Source organism: Poecile atricapillus, chromosome W (genome assembly GCF_030490865.1).
Source record: "Poecile atricapillus isolate bPoeAtr1 chromosome W, bPoeAtr1.hap1, whole genome shotgun sequence".
NCBI lineage: Eukaryota > Metazoa > Chordata > Aves > Passeriformes > Paridae > Poecile > Poecile atricapillus.
This window is the reverse complement of record NC_081288.1, coordinates 1,619,919-1,633,257: the sequence shown is the minus strand read 5'-3', so window position 1 is coordinate 1,633,257 and position 13,339 is coordinate 1,619,919. Positions and strand designations below refer to the sequence as shown.

The following is a 13,339-nucleotide window of genomic DNA, read 5'->3' as shown; positions in this document are numbered from 1 at the left end:
AGCTCCAGTCTCTCCCAGTAATGAACTGGAGGTTACTGGTGCAGCTCCAGTCTCTCCCAGTAATGAACTGGAGGTTACTGGTGCAGCTCCAGTCTCTCCCAGTATGAACTGGAGGTTACTGGTGCAGGTCCAGTCTCTCCCAGTATGAACTGGAGGTTACTGGTGCAGCTCCAGTCTCTCCCAGTATGAACTGGAGGTTACTGGTGCAGCTCCAGTCTCTCCCAGTATGAACTGGAGGTCGCTGGCGCTCGGTGGCTGCAGGAGCCGCCCCAGCAGGAGGCCCCGACCTGCTTATTAAAGGCCGATTAACGAAGATTAAAACCTCCCAGCAGCGTCTGCCGGGCCCAGCCGCCTCCCCCGGCCCTGCTGCCGGATCCGGGGCTCCTTTGGGGCACCCCCAGAGCTCCATGGGGTCCCCAGAGGTCCCCAAAGCCCCAGGTCACCCTCCCAGCACCTTCGATGACCGAGGGATCCTCTCCAGCCTGCGGGAACACCCGGGAGCATCCCTGGGTGCTCCAGGGAAGCTGCCCCATCCCTCCTCTCCTCCCTTCTCTTTGTCCTTCCAGCTTTTCCTCCTCTTCCTCTCACCCCAGGCCATCAGGAGCCCCCCCCAGGATTCCCTGGATTCCAATAAAGCTGCTGAAACCCATCCTTGTGTTTCCAGGCTCCTCCTTGGGTTTGCACTCCCCAAAAAAAACATCGACCCTGGGGGTGAGAAGGGGCTGGAAATGGAGGAATTCACCCCAAAAGCTCAGCCCGTGGGTGGGAGCAAAGGGGGGACGCTCCAGAACTCCCGAGGTTGATGCTGGAAGATGAAAATGAGATAAATTACACCAAAAAAAAAATAAAAGGATTAACCCCCAAAACCATCCTGGTGATGCTCTGCTTCTCCTCTCCGGCCCCAACGTGGGAGGGGGGAGGGATCAAAGCCCAAAACACCCACCTGGAAGGGTGCAAATATTCCAATATTTGGCAAATATTCCCAAAAATCCCCCAAAACAGGAGAGTTGGACACCCAGGTAGACACATTTGTAACAATTTATTGAATGAGGCAATAATAGACACTGGGAAAACAAAAGGGGGGGGGGGTCCATGCTCTGCTATTTGCCTGGTTTTTGTCTTTTTTTTCTTTTTTTGGGGGGGTTGGGAACTAAAAGAATCTCATTTCATCGCCAAAGAAACACTGACTTGGAAAGCCACCGACATCTTCACAACGACGATAAAAAAATAATCATTAGGAAAAAAAAAAACCACCCCAAAAAAAAACCCCCAAAAAAACCAAACCCCAAAAGAGCTTCATAAATTGGGAGAGAACCAGGACAGTTTCTATGGAAAAAAATCTCCCTCCCCTCAGAAAACAAAAAAAAAAGGAACTGTATACAAAGAACATTTGATAGGTTTGTTTTTTGTGGGTTTTTTTTTTGTTTGTTTGGTTTTTTTTCCCCCCCCATATAAAACAAGTAAATACAAGAATCTGAAAACTTTTCATCAAAAGGCGGAGCGAGACGTGGAGAACTTGAACGGCCCACTTGGAAATCATCATTAAAAAAACCTCCCCCTCCAAATTAACCCCAAAAATTAAATCCCCTGGGAAGTGCTTGTGGGGGGAGGGGGTTTGGTTGGGCGCCAGGGTTTGGCCCATGGGGATGCTGAGTAAAATCTGACCCCCCCCAAAAACGCCCCACCCCATCCCAAAGGCTTTTATTTTAAATTTTAACCCTCCTGGGAAGGATTTTGGGGTTAAAACCGTGCTGGGAGAGGCACAGGGCAGGACCGGGGTGGGGTGAGGAGGGTTGGGGTGAAGAGGGGCCCCCAAAGGGAAGGGTCTCGCTCTCATCCCCCCCTTCAGACCGAGCTTTTCCTGTGGGAATTGCAGGAGGAGAAGTCGGGGGTGGCAGCAGGGAATGGGATGAGCCCGAGGCGGCTCCTTGAGAAGGGAAATCCCGGGAATGTGGTGTGGAAAAAAAGGGGGGGGGGGGACACAGCCAGAGCCCCTTTAGAGGCGCTTCCGCTCCGGTCTAGAGCCACGAAAGCGGGAAATAATAATAATAACAACAACAACAACAACAATAATAATAATAATAAAGAAAAAAACAGAACAAAACCAACCAAAAAAACCCCAAGGATGGAAAATGGCAGGTACGAGAGCAGAGAAGGAGGAACAGGTCTCCAGTGTGCACCAAGGGGATCCTCTGGCAGGCTCCTGGAAGAGCATCGTCCCTTCGGGAGGTCTCCACCCCCCCCTGCAGTCACACATGCATTTTATTTTATTTTATTTTATTTTATTTTTTTTAATATTTTTTCTTTTTTTTTTTTTTTTTTCTTCCCAGGAGAGGAGTCTTTTTTTTCCAAACTTTTTTTTTTTTTTTTTTTGTGGTTTGTTGTTTTTGTTTTTTTTTTTAGGGTTTTTTTTTTTTTCTTTTGTTGTTGTTTTTTCCAGGGTGGGTTTTTTTGGAATATAAAAGTCCATATTAAAATCTTTGATACCTAATTTGCTGTCGAGGTCGGTGCTGGCTTGAGGGTGTCTGTGCTGCCCCCCAGCCTCCTCCTGCTCAATCCCACATGAGGGGAAAACGGGGCAATAAAGGGTCACTTTATTTTTATTTTCTTTTCAACCTCCTTGGAATCAAAGTCCCGTCACAATTTGGCTTCTCGCTCCTCGGAGAGCAGAGTGGCGCTAGAAAAATGCACTTTACACACATCCTCTGCCAGGATTCGTTTTGTTTTTTTTCTATTTTTCTGGTTTAAAAAAGAAAAAAAAAAAAGAAAAAAAAAAAGAAAACAAAATAAAACAAAAAAAAAGGTCAACAAAACCTTTCGTTTCCAAAGCCGGGAGACTCAAATGCCACCTGATCGCATCTCCGGAGAGGCGTAAAAAAAACCCACGAAGTCGCGTAAGAGACGAGGAGAATCGCCGCGATGCCGCTGCTCCGTCACTGATCCAAGGTCACCACCTCCACCGCCTGCCCGTCCATGGTGACGGCAGTGTCCGCTATCCTCGTGGTCACCGGTGCCATCGCCACCTGCACGGGGCCGTTGCCTTGGGCCAGGCTGGTCACCACGGTCTGGTACATGCTCACCGGGATCTGCACGAGGCCTGCGGGGACAGAGGAGACAGCGGTGGCAGCGGGAGGTGGCACAGCCCGGGGTGAGGGGATGATGGCTGTGAGGTGACATCCATCATCCATCATCCATCCATCATCCATCCATCCATCCATCATCCATCCATCCATCCATCATCCATCCATCCATCATCCATCATCCATCCATCATCCATCCATCCATCATCCATCCATCCATCATCCATCCATCATCCATCCATCCATCATCCATCCATCCATCATCCATCCATCATCCATCATCCATCATCCATCCATCCATCCATCCATCCATCCATCCATCATCCATCCATCCATCATCCATCATCCATCCATCATCCATCATCCATCCATCATCCATCATCCATCATCCATCCATCATCCATCCATCCATCCATCCATCCATCATCCATCCATCATCCATCATCCATCATCCATCCATCATCCATCATCCATCCATCCATCCATCCATCATCCATTCCTCTCCATCCATCATCCATCCATCATCCATCCATCCATCCATCATCCATCCATCATCCATCATCCATCCATCCATCATCCATCCATCCATCCATCCATCCATCCATCCATCCATCCATCATCCATCCATCATCCATCCATCCATCATCCATCCATCTATCCATCATCCATCATCCATCCATCCATCCATCATCCATCCATCCATCCATCCATCCATCCATCCATCCATCCATCCATCCATCCATCCATCATCCATCCATCATCCATCCATCCATCCATCCATCATCCATCATCCATCCACCAAGGCTTTGGGGGCTGCTCTGCTCTGGTTCTTTGGGGGGTTGGAGTTGTCCCAGCTGGAGGAGGGGACTCAACTCTATAAAGATGTGGAGCTGCTGGAGCAAATCCAGAGGAGGATTTGCTGGAGCTCCTCAGCTCTGGAGCCAGGCTGGGATAGCTGGGAATGTTCTCCTGGAGAAGGGAAGGATCCAGGGAGAGCTTCCAGCACATTCCAGGGCCTAAAGGGGCTCCAGGAGAGCTGGAGAGGGACTGGGGACAAGGCCTGGAGGGACAGGACACAGGGAATGGCTCCCACTGCCAGAGGGCAGGGATGGATGGGATCTGGGGAAGGAATTCCTGGCTGGGCTGGAATTCCCAGAGCAGCCCCTGGATTCCTGGGTGTGTCCAAGGTTGGACAGGGCTTGGAGCAGCCTGGGACAGTGTGAGGTGTCCCTGCCCATGGATGGGGTGGAACTGGGTGATCTTTAAAAGTTCCTTCCCACCCAAAACATTCCCTGATGGAAGATTCTATCCCATCTATCAGATGGATGGCAGCACCTTGGGGACCACACCCCGGGGCCGTGAGGCTGCAGGGAGGGAATAAGGATGAGGAGGAAAGAAATGACCTCGTTTTTGGAGGAGGAACCCAGCCCAGCCATGTTTTGGGATGGCACAGCTCAGCCAAACCCATCAGGCCGAGTTTTCCTGGAGGCAGGGATTGCTCCCACCCACCCCACTGCCCACCAGGGATCACCCACTGATGAGGACCCCACTCCCCACACGCCTTTTCCTCAGGATATGCCCAGCATTGGGAACCGTGGGGCTGAGGAAAGGATAAATTCAGCTTCTCCCATCCCCTGGAACTCTGCAGGTCACTCAGACACCTCCCCACCGGTGGCACATGAGCAGAATCCCATTGCTCTGCATCCATGAATCCCATTACAAACCCCTCTCCAACACAATTCCCCTCCTCCTGCTCCCTCTCCATCCCTGCTCATCCCTTCTCCCCTCACAGGGAAAGGGCAGGGTGGGACCAGCACACCCTGGCCAAGCCAAACTTGCTCCTGGCACTGCCCTCAGGCGCTCACACGCTTTATATGTGAAATAGAAAACAGAGGAAGGAAAGCAATCCCCCCTCCTCAGCCCTTCCCCAGTCATGGATGGGTCCAGCAAAGTGGGAACAGCTTTTCCCAAGGCTGGCCCAGCTGCAGGAACGGATCAGGTGAGGATGGAGCAGGCAAAGCTTCGGGCTGGGAGGAGAACGCCGCAGTGCCGAGTCCTGCTGAGCCAGGAAACACCAACCAAGGTGACAACCAAACAAGGAGGCCCCTGAGGGTTACTGGGATGTGAAAGAGGTGGGAAAAACCTGCAAGGAGCACTGGACAGAGCTGGGCAGGGCAGGGGAATGGCAAATCCTGCAGGCTGGGAGGAGGAACTCCATCGTTCCACTCCGGGATTATCCCTGTGCCCACCTCCACCTTTGGCTTGGCCAAGGGGGATTTGGACAAGGGAGATAATTTAGATATTTCAGAAAGTACCCACGCTTCTGCTGGGGGAAAAAACAGATTTTTGAGGTCAACAAATCCTTCCAGCAGCATGGATGGCCAGCCCTGCCACGACAGCAGGTTCCTGAGCGAGGCTTTCCCAAAAAAGCAGCGCAATCCCTTTGGGTTGAGGAGCAGGGAGCAGAGCTGAGGGCATCGTTTGGTAACAGAGGCGGCTCCGTGTCCTCGGATAACTCCCTGCGCAGACAGGAAAGCTTAGGAGTTAATCGTGCTGAGCAGGTGGGTGACCCCAGCGCTGCTCCAACATCCCTCCCCTCGGGGTCCCAAAGCGCTCCCGTGGGCTGGGGAGTTTTCTGGTCCCCCAGCCCGAGGGGTCGTGGCCACGTTCCCCAAGGCCAGCCAAGGAAGTGGTTCCCTGGTTGGTTGTTCGGCGCCGGCTGCCGCGAATGGCGCGGAGGAAGGAGGAGGTTCCCGGCTCCCGGGGCGCTCTCTGGCCAGTGGGAATTTCAGGCAACAGAAGAAATGAGAAAAGAGAGCTCAGGCTCAGCCCTGCTGAAGGAAATCCCCGAGCAGACCCCTCGGGAGAACACAGCACATCCCAGTTTAAGCAAGAGCTGGAGCTCTGGCCTGGGATGCACCTCAAATCCCCGCTCCAGACCAACAATCCAACTAAGCCCTTTGGGTTACTGGGGTTGTTAACCCAGAGGAGATCAAACGGCACATGGACAACCCAAGGAGCAGAGCCACCACCACCACCACCACCCCCGAGGGCCACGAACCACGCAACGCTCAAGCCACGATCCCTCCGCGTGTCCAAACGTGCCAAAACCGGGCTCCGGCGAGCCCTGAGCACCCAAGGGGGGCGTTTGGGAAGGGTGAGTTAATTCAGACACGGCTCGGCCCAGCCCGGCCACCTCTCGGAGCGCGGGGAGGTCTCCGTGAGAGACGGCGCCGCACACATCCCGTTCTGCGTGGGATTAACGTAAATCGCCTCAGCAGATGACGTGGCGGCCCTTCCTGCCAGGGGTGGTAACAAACCAAAGGAGGAGAGGGCTGGAAAGTCTGCTGTGCATTAGAGCAGAGCTGATCGCCCTTGGGAGAGAGACGATTAAAGCACTGAGATGCTGTAATCAGGTCTGGGATTGGCCCCGCGCTGCATCTGCTCAGACCTGCACCCTGATTAGCCCTAATCTAGCTGGCATATGTTAATCTAAAGCATGGATTTCAGACCCTTTCAATTGTATTAAAAACAGGAAATCCATTAGACAAAAAAAAACCCCCAAAAAACTAACAAACCAAAAAAAAAACCTCAACCCCAAACCGACTTCTCAAGTCTTTGGAAAATACATTTCTGCAAAGAAAGTGGAGCGGGGCCGGGGAGCGCCGTGAGGAGCGGGGCAGGCAGGGAAATGGGATCCCACTGGAATCTGTGGCTGCTCAGACCAGCTCCTGCCTGGGAGGGACAACACGGATCACACACAGAGCAGCACAAACCACGGGCTCCCAGGAAGATGCAGCCGAGCTGTGCCTTTGCCACCCAAAAAAGTCCCTCCTGTCCTTGGCAGGGGTGAGGAGCCGGCTCCAGGCAGCTGAGAACGAGGGAGGCAGCTGGGACAGCACCAGCTCCTGCCACATCCCAGAAAAAGAGTTTTTTTGGTGGAGGATCAGCTGGTTTTGGGAGGAAGGAGGGTCTGGCATGGCTGGTGACACTGTGGAGGGGAAGGGTAGGACATGAGGGTGGCCAAGGGAGGAGAAGAGCCATGGAAGGCCTTAGGGGTTGAATCAAAGGACAGGAGTTGATCGAGGTGGCTGCGGTTGGACTCTAAAGCTGGGTCAGAAAATGTTCGCAGCTGCATTTCTGCCAGGGGACTGCGATGGGCCAGAGGAGAATGAAACTGCTGCTGCTTCAGCAGAGAAGAGGTTTCAGCTCATGGGAGAACAGGGATAAGTCAGATCTACCTGAGGGCAGAGACACAGGACTGAGAGGCGAAAAGCCACGCGGTGTCTGATAAAGAAATCTCACCTGGCACGGAGCGTAAGAGCAGCTGTGATCCTACACTGCAGGAGACTCCATTTAACCACCCCAAAGGGCTTTAGGGGAGAAGGTTGGGGTGAGTGGGATGATTCAGTGCTCAGGGAATTGGGGACAAGGATCAGAAATGCCCTGGACACCCGGGATTGTTTGGGTCATCGGTGCCAGTTTCTGCCTTGCTTTAACATCTCCTCACCCTTGAGATCAAAGGGAGTATCATGGACAAGGCTTTAGCTTCAGCTTCATTCCCAGTCCTGCAGGATATGGAATATTGTCCAGCTCAGGGACATGAAGAAGACATCCTGTCTTCTTCCTGGTACCTCAGGTTGAGTCCATCCTTATCTCCCGTTCAGCCTGGAGAGGCTCAGGCCATGGAATCACGGAACGGTTTGGGTTGGAAGGGAACATCACCCAGGTCCAGCCACCTGCTACGAGCAGGGAGACCTTCCCTTATCCCAGGATGCTCCAAGCCCCATCCAACCCGGCCTTGGACATTCCAGGGATCCAGGGGTAGCCACAGCTGCTCTGGGAATTCCATTCCAGCCAGGAATTCCTTCCCAAGATCCCATCCATCCCTGCCCTCTGGCAGGGGGGAGCCATTCCCAGTGTCCTGCCCCTCCAGGCCTTGTCCCCAGTCCCTCTCCAGCTCTCCTGGAGCCCCTTCAGGTCCTGCAAGGGGCTCTGAAGCCTTCTCTTCTCCAGCCTGGACACCTCCAGCAGCTCCACCTTCTGCTCCTGGGGTCCCCAGAGCTCTGCAGGTCCCTTGGGTGGACAGAGCAGAGGTGGACAGTCCCCTCCCCTGACCTGCTGCCCACGCTGTGGGGTCAGCCCTGGACACAGCTGGCTTTCTGGACATCTGCCCACGTGGTTCCACATCCAAATGCCAAGAGCCCGAATAAAGCTGGACATCTCATGCCACTGCAGGCCACCACTGAGTCCCATCGGTGAGGAAACCAGCCCAAGGCAACCTGGGACAGAGCTCTGTCTGCACTGGGAGCATTGAGCAGATGGAATGAATCCTGCCACGAGTCCTGTGAATTTCTGGCAGGTTCTCCTTACAGCAGTGGGAATTCGGAGGTTCTGCCAGCCTTGAAACGCAGGGGAGGAGAAAGGTCTTGGCTGACACCAAGACAGGAGTTATCTCAACAACCTGGTTGGACAATATTCAGTGCAGCGTCCCGAAAATTTCAGGCGGAATTCCCACGTGGAACGGCGGGAAGGGATGGAATTGTGCGTAATTTCACTGCCAGTCGCTCGTGGAGTGAGGAATGTCCTCCTGGCTCCTCCAGTGAATGTCCTGGCTCAACCCTCTACGTCAGGGGAAGGCTGAACGGCCGGACCTCGCATGAAACCCCCTCCACTTGGAGCTCACACAGGAACTCAAAGTCCTGGAGGGTGAGGAGGCAGGAGCCAGCCCCACTTTTGACCAAACAGCGACCACTGCCACCACGCTGAACGTCAACACAAGACCAGAAAAAAGCTTTTTCCTTCAAAAAGTGAAAAATCCTCTTCTTTGGTAGCATCAACAACATCTAGGAATGATCAGAGAGCCGATCTCCTGCCAAGAACTCCCATGGGAGCAGCTCCTGGAAGGGGAGGGGAAGGCAAGTGGAGAATCATTCCAATTCCTGATGTCCAGGAGTGCCGGGTGATGCCCAGCCCCGTGCCACCGAGCCAGGCTGACACCAGCAAGAAGGGGAGATGATGTGAACCTTCTCAACACCCCCGTGTGCTGGAGTCTGAGACACAGAGTGTGAGCCCTTGTCTCTGATGTCTGAGATCCAGGAGAACACTGAATTTCATACAACATGAAATTTATGGGTGTGTTTTCATAGTGATACATGAAAACAACTGTTAAAGTGAGCTAGAAAAGCTAAAAGTGTGAGTGTGTAAATTAGAGTTTTCTTAAGTCACTGAGTGAAAAAGTTAAAGTTTAAAATAGTTTAAAAAATAGAAAACAAGATAGGAGGATTTAAGGTGTTGTTTCTTTTCTTTCTTCTTAATTTTCTTCTTCTAGAGGTTTTTTTGTAGTAGCAAGTGATTAAATACAAAATGTCACAGTGCAGCACACAGGTGATGGGTCATTGGATCATTAAGAAAAATAATTAACGTGTCTATTGTTAATTGGATAAAAATAAGTATAAAGACGAAACAGCCGCGTGGTTCAGAGCCATTTTGTGCCATCAGAGCCAAAGGGGCAGGATAAATTAAACTTGTGCAAAAGGTCTGGAGAGACCTGCCAAGTTTTGTGATAACATCCTAATAAACACGAGAAACAAGATCCTAACGAGCTCTGGAGTTTTCTTCTGACCCAGAGAACTGAGATAAACAGAACTCCCTGTTAGAGAGTATTCTGAAAGAGCTCAGCTCAGAACAGATCGAGAAATCAAGGTCTGAGAAGTGCAGCAGAACCAAAAAACAGATTAAAAAGTGCTTGAGGGAAGAAACCAAGAGTGGAGCCGTTACCTGAGGGGAGTTCACGGCTCTAGGGGTTGTGATGTCACAAGAAACACTGCTGGGCATGGAGGAGTAGGGACACGAGTCTGGGGTCGTGAAGCAGCACAGAATTATTGCTCTTGGCAATCCTTTTATGGGACAAAAAAGAAACTTTTTTTGGGGAAAAAAAGTTTTGGGAAAAAAACTTTTTACGGGAAAGTGCACAATGACTTGAGGGATCACCCTGGAGCCCCTCAGAGGGCATTGTTGGGTTGGTAGCAAGGCAACATCATCTGATGAAACCCCAGAACCTCGACTGAGAGCTGCAGGTCCCCTCCAAAAGCTGGTGCTGCTGTTGGGGAAGCCGAGGTTGACTCTTCTTTCTCTGTTCTCCTGGACACCAAAAATGTAAGTGCTGGCAGCTGTGAGCACTGCAGGGTCAGGAGTCAGCGACCTCACAAAGTCCCCCTGGTTCAGCACCAAATGGAAAAGGATAAAAAGAGTGGAATTTTGCACTGGACTTTCTTGGCTGTCCAACTCATTCAGGGGACTTTGTTTCCACCACCACTGGGGGGAAATCAGAGCAAACTGTGCTCAGCATCGTTCTGCCAAAGCTTTTGGTGATTGATATTCCTGCGCCTTCTTCCCCTCCTCTGGAGGCAGGGGCTGAGGAATCCAGCTGAAATTCCTGTGCTCAGGAATGCACTACAAGGCCCTAGCACACAGGGCAGCAGAATCCATCTCATCACCACACTCCTTTCAGAGCCGAGGGCGACTTTTGGAGATGGGATGGAAGAAATTCTCGTCAACGGTTCAGAATGAGTGGATTTGAACACACAAAAAAAAAGTCAAGCCAGAGGACCTCCAAAAAATGAAGCGTTTGTCCTCAGTGGGCAGCACAAGGAAAGGGCACCAGCAGTGCTTTGGTCTGAATTCCCAGGTGTAAATACACCAAGGCTGATGCAGGTAAGTAGGGAATAATCATCTTTTCTGATGATCTTTTCCCCAGTAAGACATGAGCTTGAGGTACACCTTTGGAGGTGGGAAAAATCCCAGATGACAGCTAAACATAAAGTTGGTGAAGCTCTGGAGCGAAGTTTCCATCACTGGAGGTGTTTTAGAGGAGGTAAAACTGAGTCTGGCTCAGGAAAGGGGTTGGTCCTACAAAATCTTGGAGCAAAACCCATTCCTGTCCTCACCAACTGCGATTCTGAACACCACCTGGAGTGGAACTGCCAACACTGCTCAGCACAAACATTAAAATGTCCCACAGCTGATGTTTATTGGATGTTTCCTTTGACTGGGAACTTGGTTTGTAAAGATTTAAAAAAAAATATCCTTTTGACCACCTCCCTTCTGGGGAAGTGACTTGAGGGGCCTTCAAGAGGTGGAGGAAGGGGACAATCAGTGGGCACGAGGGTGTATTTTCAGGGAGATAAACCAGGTTTCTAATGGGTTCCAGCAGCTGAAACGAGAGCTCTCAGAGTCAAGGGTTACCCTGACAAATCCTGAACTGAACCCAAACTGAACGTGTCCCTTAAGGCACGAGGTGCTGACGCAAAACCAGCCTCAGAAATAAAGCATTTTAGGAATCCCACCACGCTCAGCGATGGCAGAGGAGCAGGAGACATCTCTCAACACGGACACTTGGTTAAAGATAAGATGAAAGCTCAGCCCTTCATCTTTTACCACCTTAACTGCAAGAGCATCAATGATTAACTCTGACATCTTTTAGGATGATAACTGGAAGGATTTTTCCCATCAGAAATGGCTCAGTGCCCCATCCCTGGAGGTGTCCAAGGCCAGGTTGGATGGGGTTTGGAGCATCCAGGGATAGTGGAAGGTGTGGCTGGCACAGGATGATCTCTGGTCCCTTCCAGCCCAGGCTGGATTCTGTGATATTGACAAATCACAAAACCCCCACGCAGTGATTTAAGCTCTGAGAACTTTCCAGGCTCACAAGTGACAGCTCTTCCTTATAGAACCTCTGTGCCAGTCAGACCAAAACGTGAAGGTTTTCCCAGCAAATTTCAAAAGGGCTGCAGTCCTCATTCAAGATCCTCCTTCATCTGCTTTTTTGGGAGCTACTCTGGTCAAAACCCCAATAAAGAACAATTTAATGAGGCACCTGAAGCTTTGATATCAAAGTTGAGTCAATGAAGTGACATCATAGCCCTGACTCTTCCTTAGAACGGAAGAGAAATGCAGGAGATGAGATCCAACATTCCCATGGATCTCTGGGAATCCCAGCTGCCCCTGGAGTCACCGCCTCCTTCCCCGCATCCACCACACCTCCACGGTCACATCTCATCTCTCAGCCTTTCCTTGGGGGTCACCTGCCTGCTTAACACCGTCAGTGACTCCTTCCTTCCCGAGCTTTTCAAGGAATGCCTGGACGTGGCACTCAGGGCAGCAAAATCGGGATCAGGCACAGGTTGGGGACTCGATGACCTCAGAGATGTCCAACCTGACTGATCCACTTTGGGATTCTTTGCTTCCTCTGGATCTCTTGCAAGGGGTTTTCCTTCTCTGCTCATTCAGGAGTTGCTGCCTCACTGACCCCATAAAGCTGCTGGTTGATCCGGGGTGTCCCGCTGGACACCGGGACTGGAATGGGACTGGTCAGGGAGCAACACCACATTTACACGGCTCATTCTTCAGCAGAACTCTGGTATTTTGCAACGAGGTGTTGTTTTAAATAAAATCCAAACATCCAAACTCGAGGTTTATCTCCAAATCTTGGTCAGGGACCAACCTTCCTTTCCTAGCTGGGAGCACCAGCATCTTTGGGACATTCCTGTTTTCTTCCTCCCTGTGAGGAGGGAAGGGCCATGACCTGAAACATCTTTGATTCAACTTCCCTTATTTCTTCCAGATCTTTTTGAGTTTTTGGGGTTTCTTTTGGATGTTTAGTTTTTGGACTTCTTTTAAGGTTGCAGCACTTCGAGACAAAACCCACAGGGCTGGAACTCCTGATTTACAGGAATTATCTCCTCTGGAGCCTCAGCACTTCCATGGAAAAAGGAAGATCCCAACCTGATGCTCAGACTCTTCCCTGGCACAGCAAAGACCCACAGCCTGCAGCAGTGGTGACAAAAGAGTCCTTCACTGGTGACACCAGCACCTCCTTGCAGCAAGGACAGTGCCAGAAGGAAAAAAAACAACTTGCAATGACGTTTAACATTGGAAACAATCCAAAATCCCAGGTTTTCCGGGTTTTTCTTGATGGAAAAACTCCTAAGAAAAGGGTGCTTGGGAAAAGCAGAACAGCAGTTTGATCTCCTGGGGGTGGATTAAGCTCCACACCTTTTGCTTTGTCTTTCCTGAGGCCATCTGTCCCCCCTCTCCCCTTCATGGGGCGAATTTAGAGATGGAAAACAGGCCCTGGGCATCACCTGAGGCAGAATTAAGCTGTCCCTGATTAAACTCAGTCCTCACCAAGACCTGCCCCTCTAGTGCTGGGTCTCCAGGGCGTGGCACCTTAAACTGGAGTCCATTTGTCACTTAGG

At 51.3% G+C, this 13,339-nt stretch overlaps 1 protein-coding gene across 4 annotated transcripts in view; it reads right to left on the bottom strand.

Moving 5' to 3' along the window:
• Positions 1 to 2,417: 2,417 nt before the first annotated feature.
• The window catches only part of LOC131591434 (nuclear respiratory factor 1), a 65,301-nt gene continuing 54,379 nt past the window's right edge, over positions 2,418 to 13,339 (bottom strand). For 2 of the 4 annotated variants that reach the window (XM_058862138.1, XM_058862139.1), the window contains exon 12: positions 2,418 to 3,097. In XM_058862138.1, the coding sequence (XP_058718121.1) occupies positions 2,934 to 3,097 (164 nt within the window). In that variant the 3' untranslated portion in view covers positions 2,418 to 2,933. The remainder of the gene's footprint in view (positions 3,098 to 13,339) is intronic. The other 2 variants (XM_058862140.1, XM_058862141.1) reach the window with 2 other exon arrangements.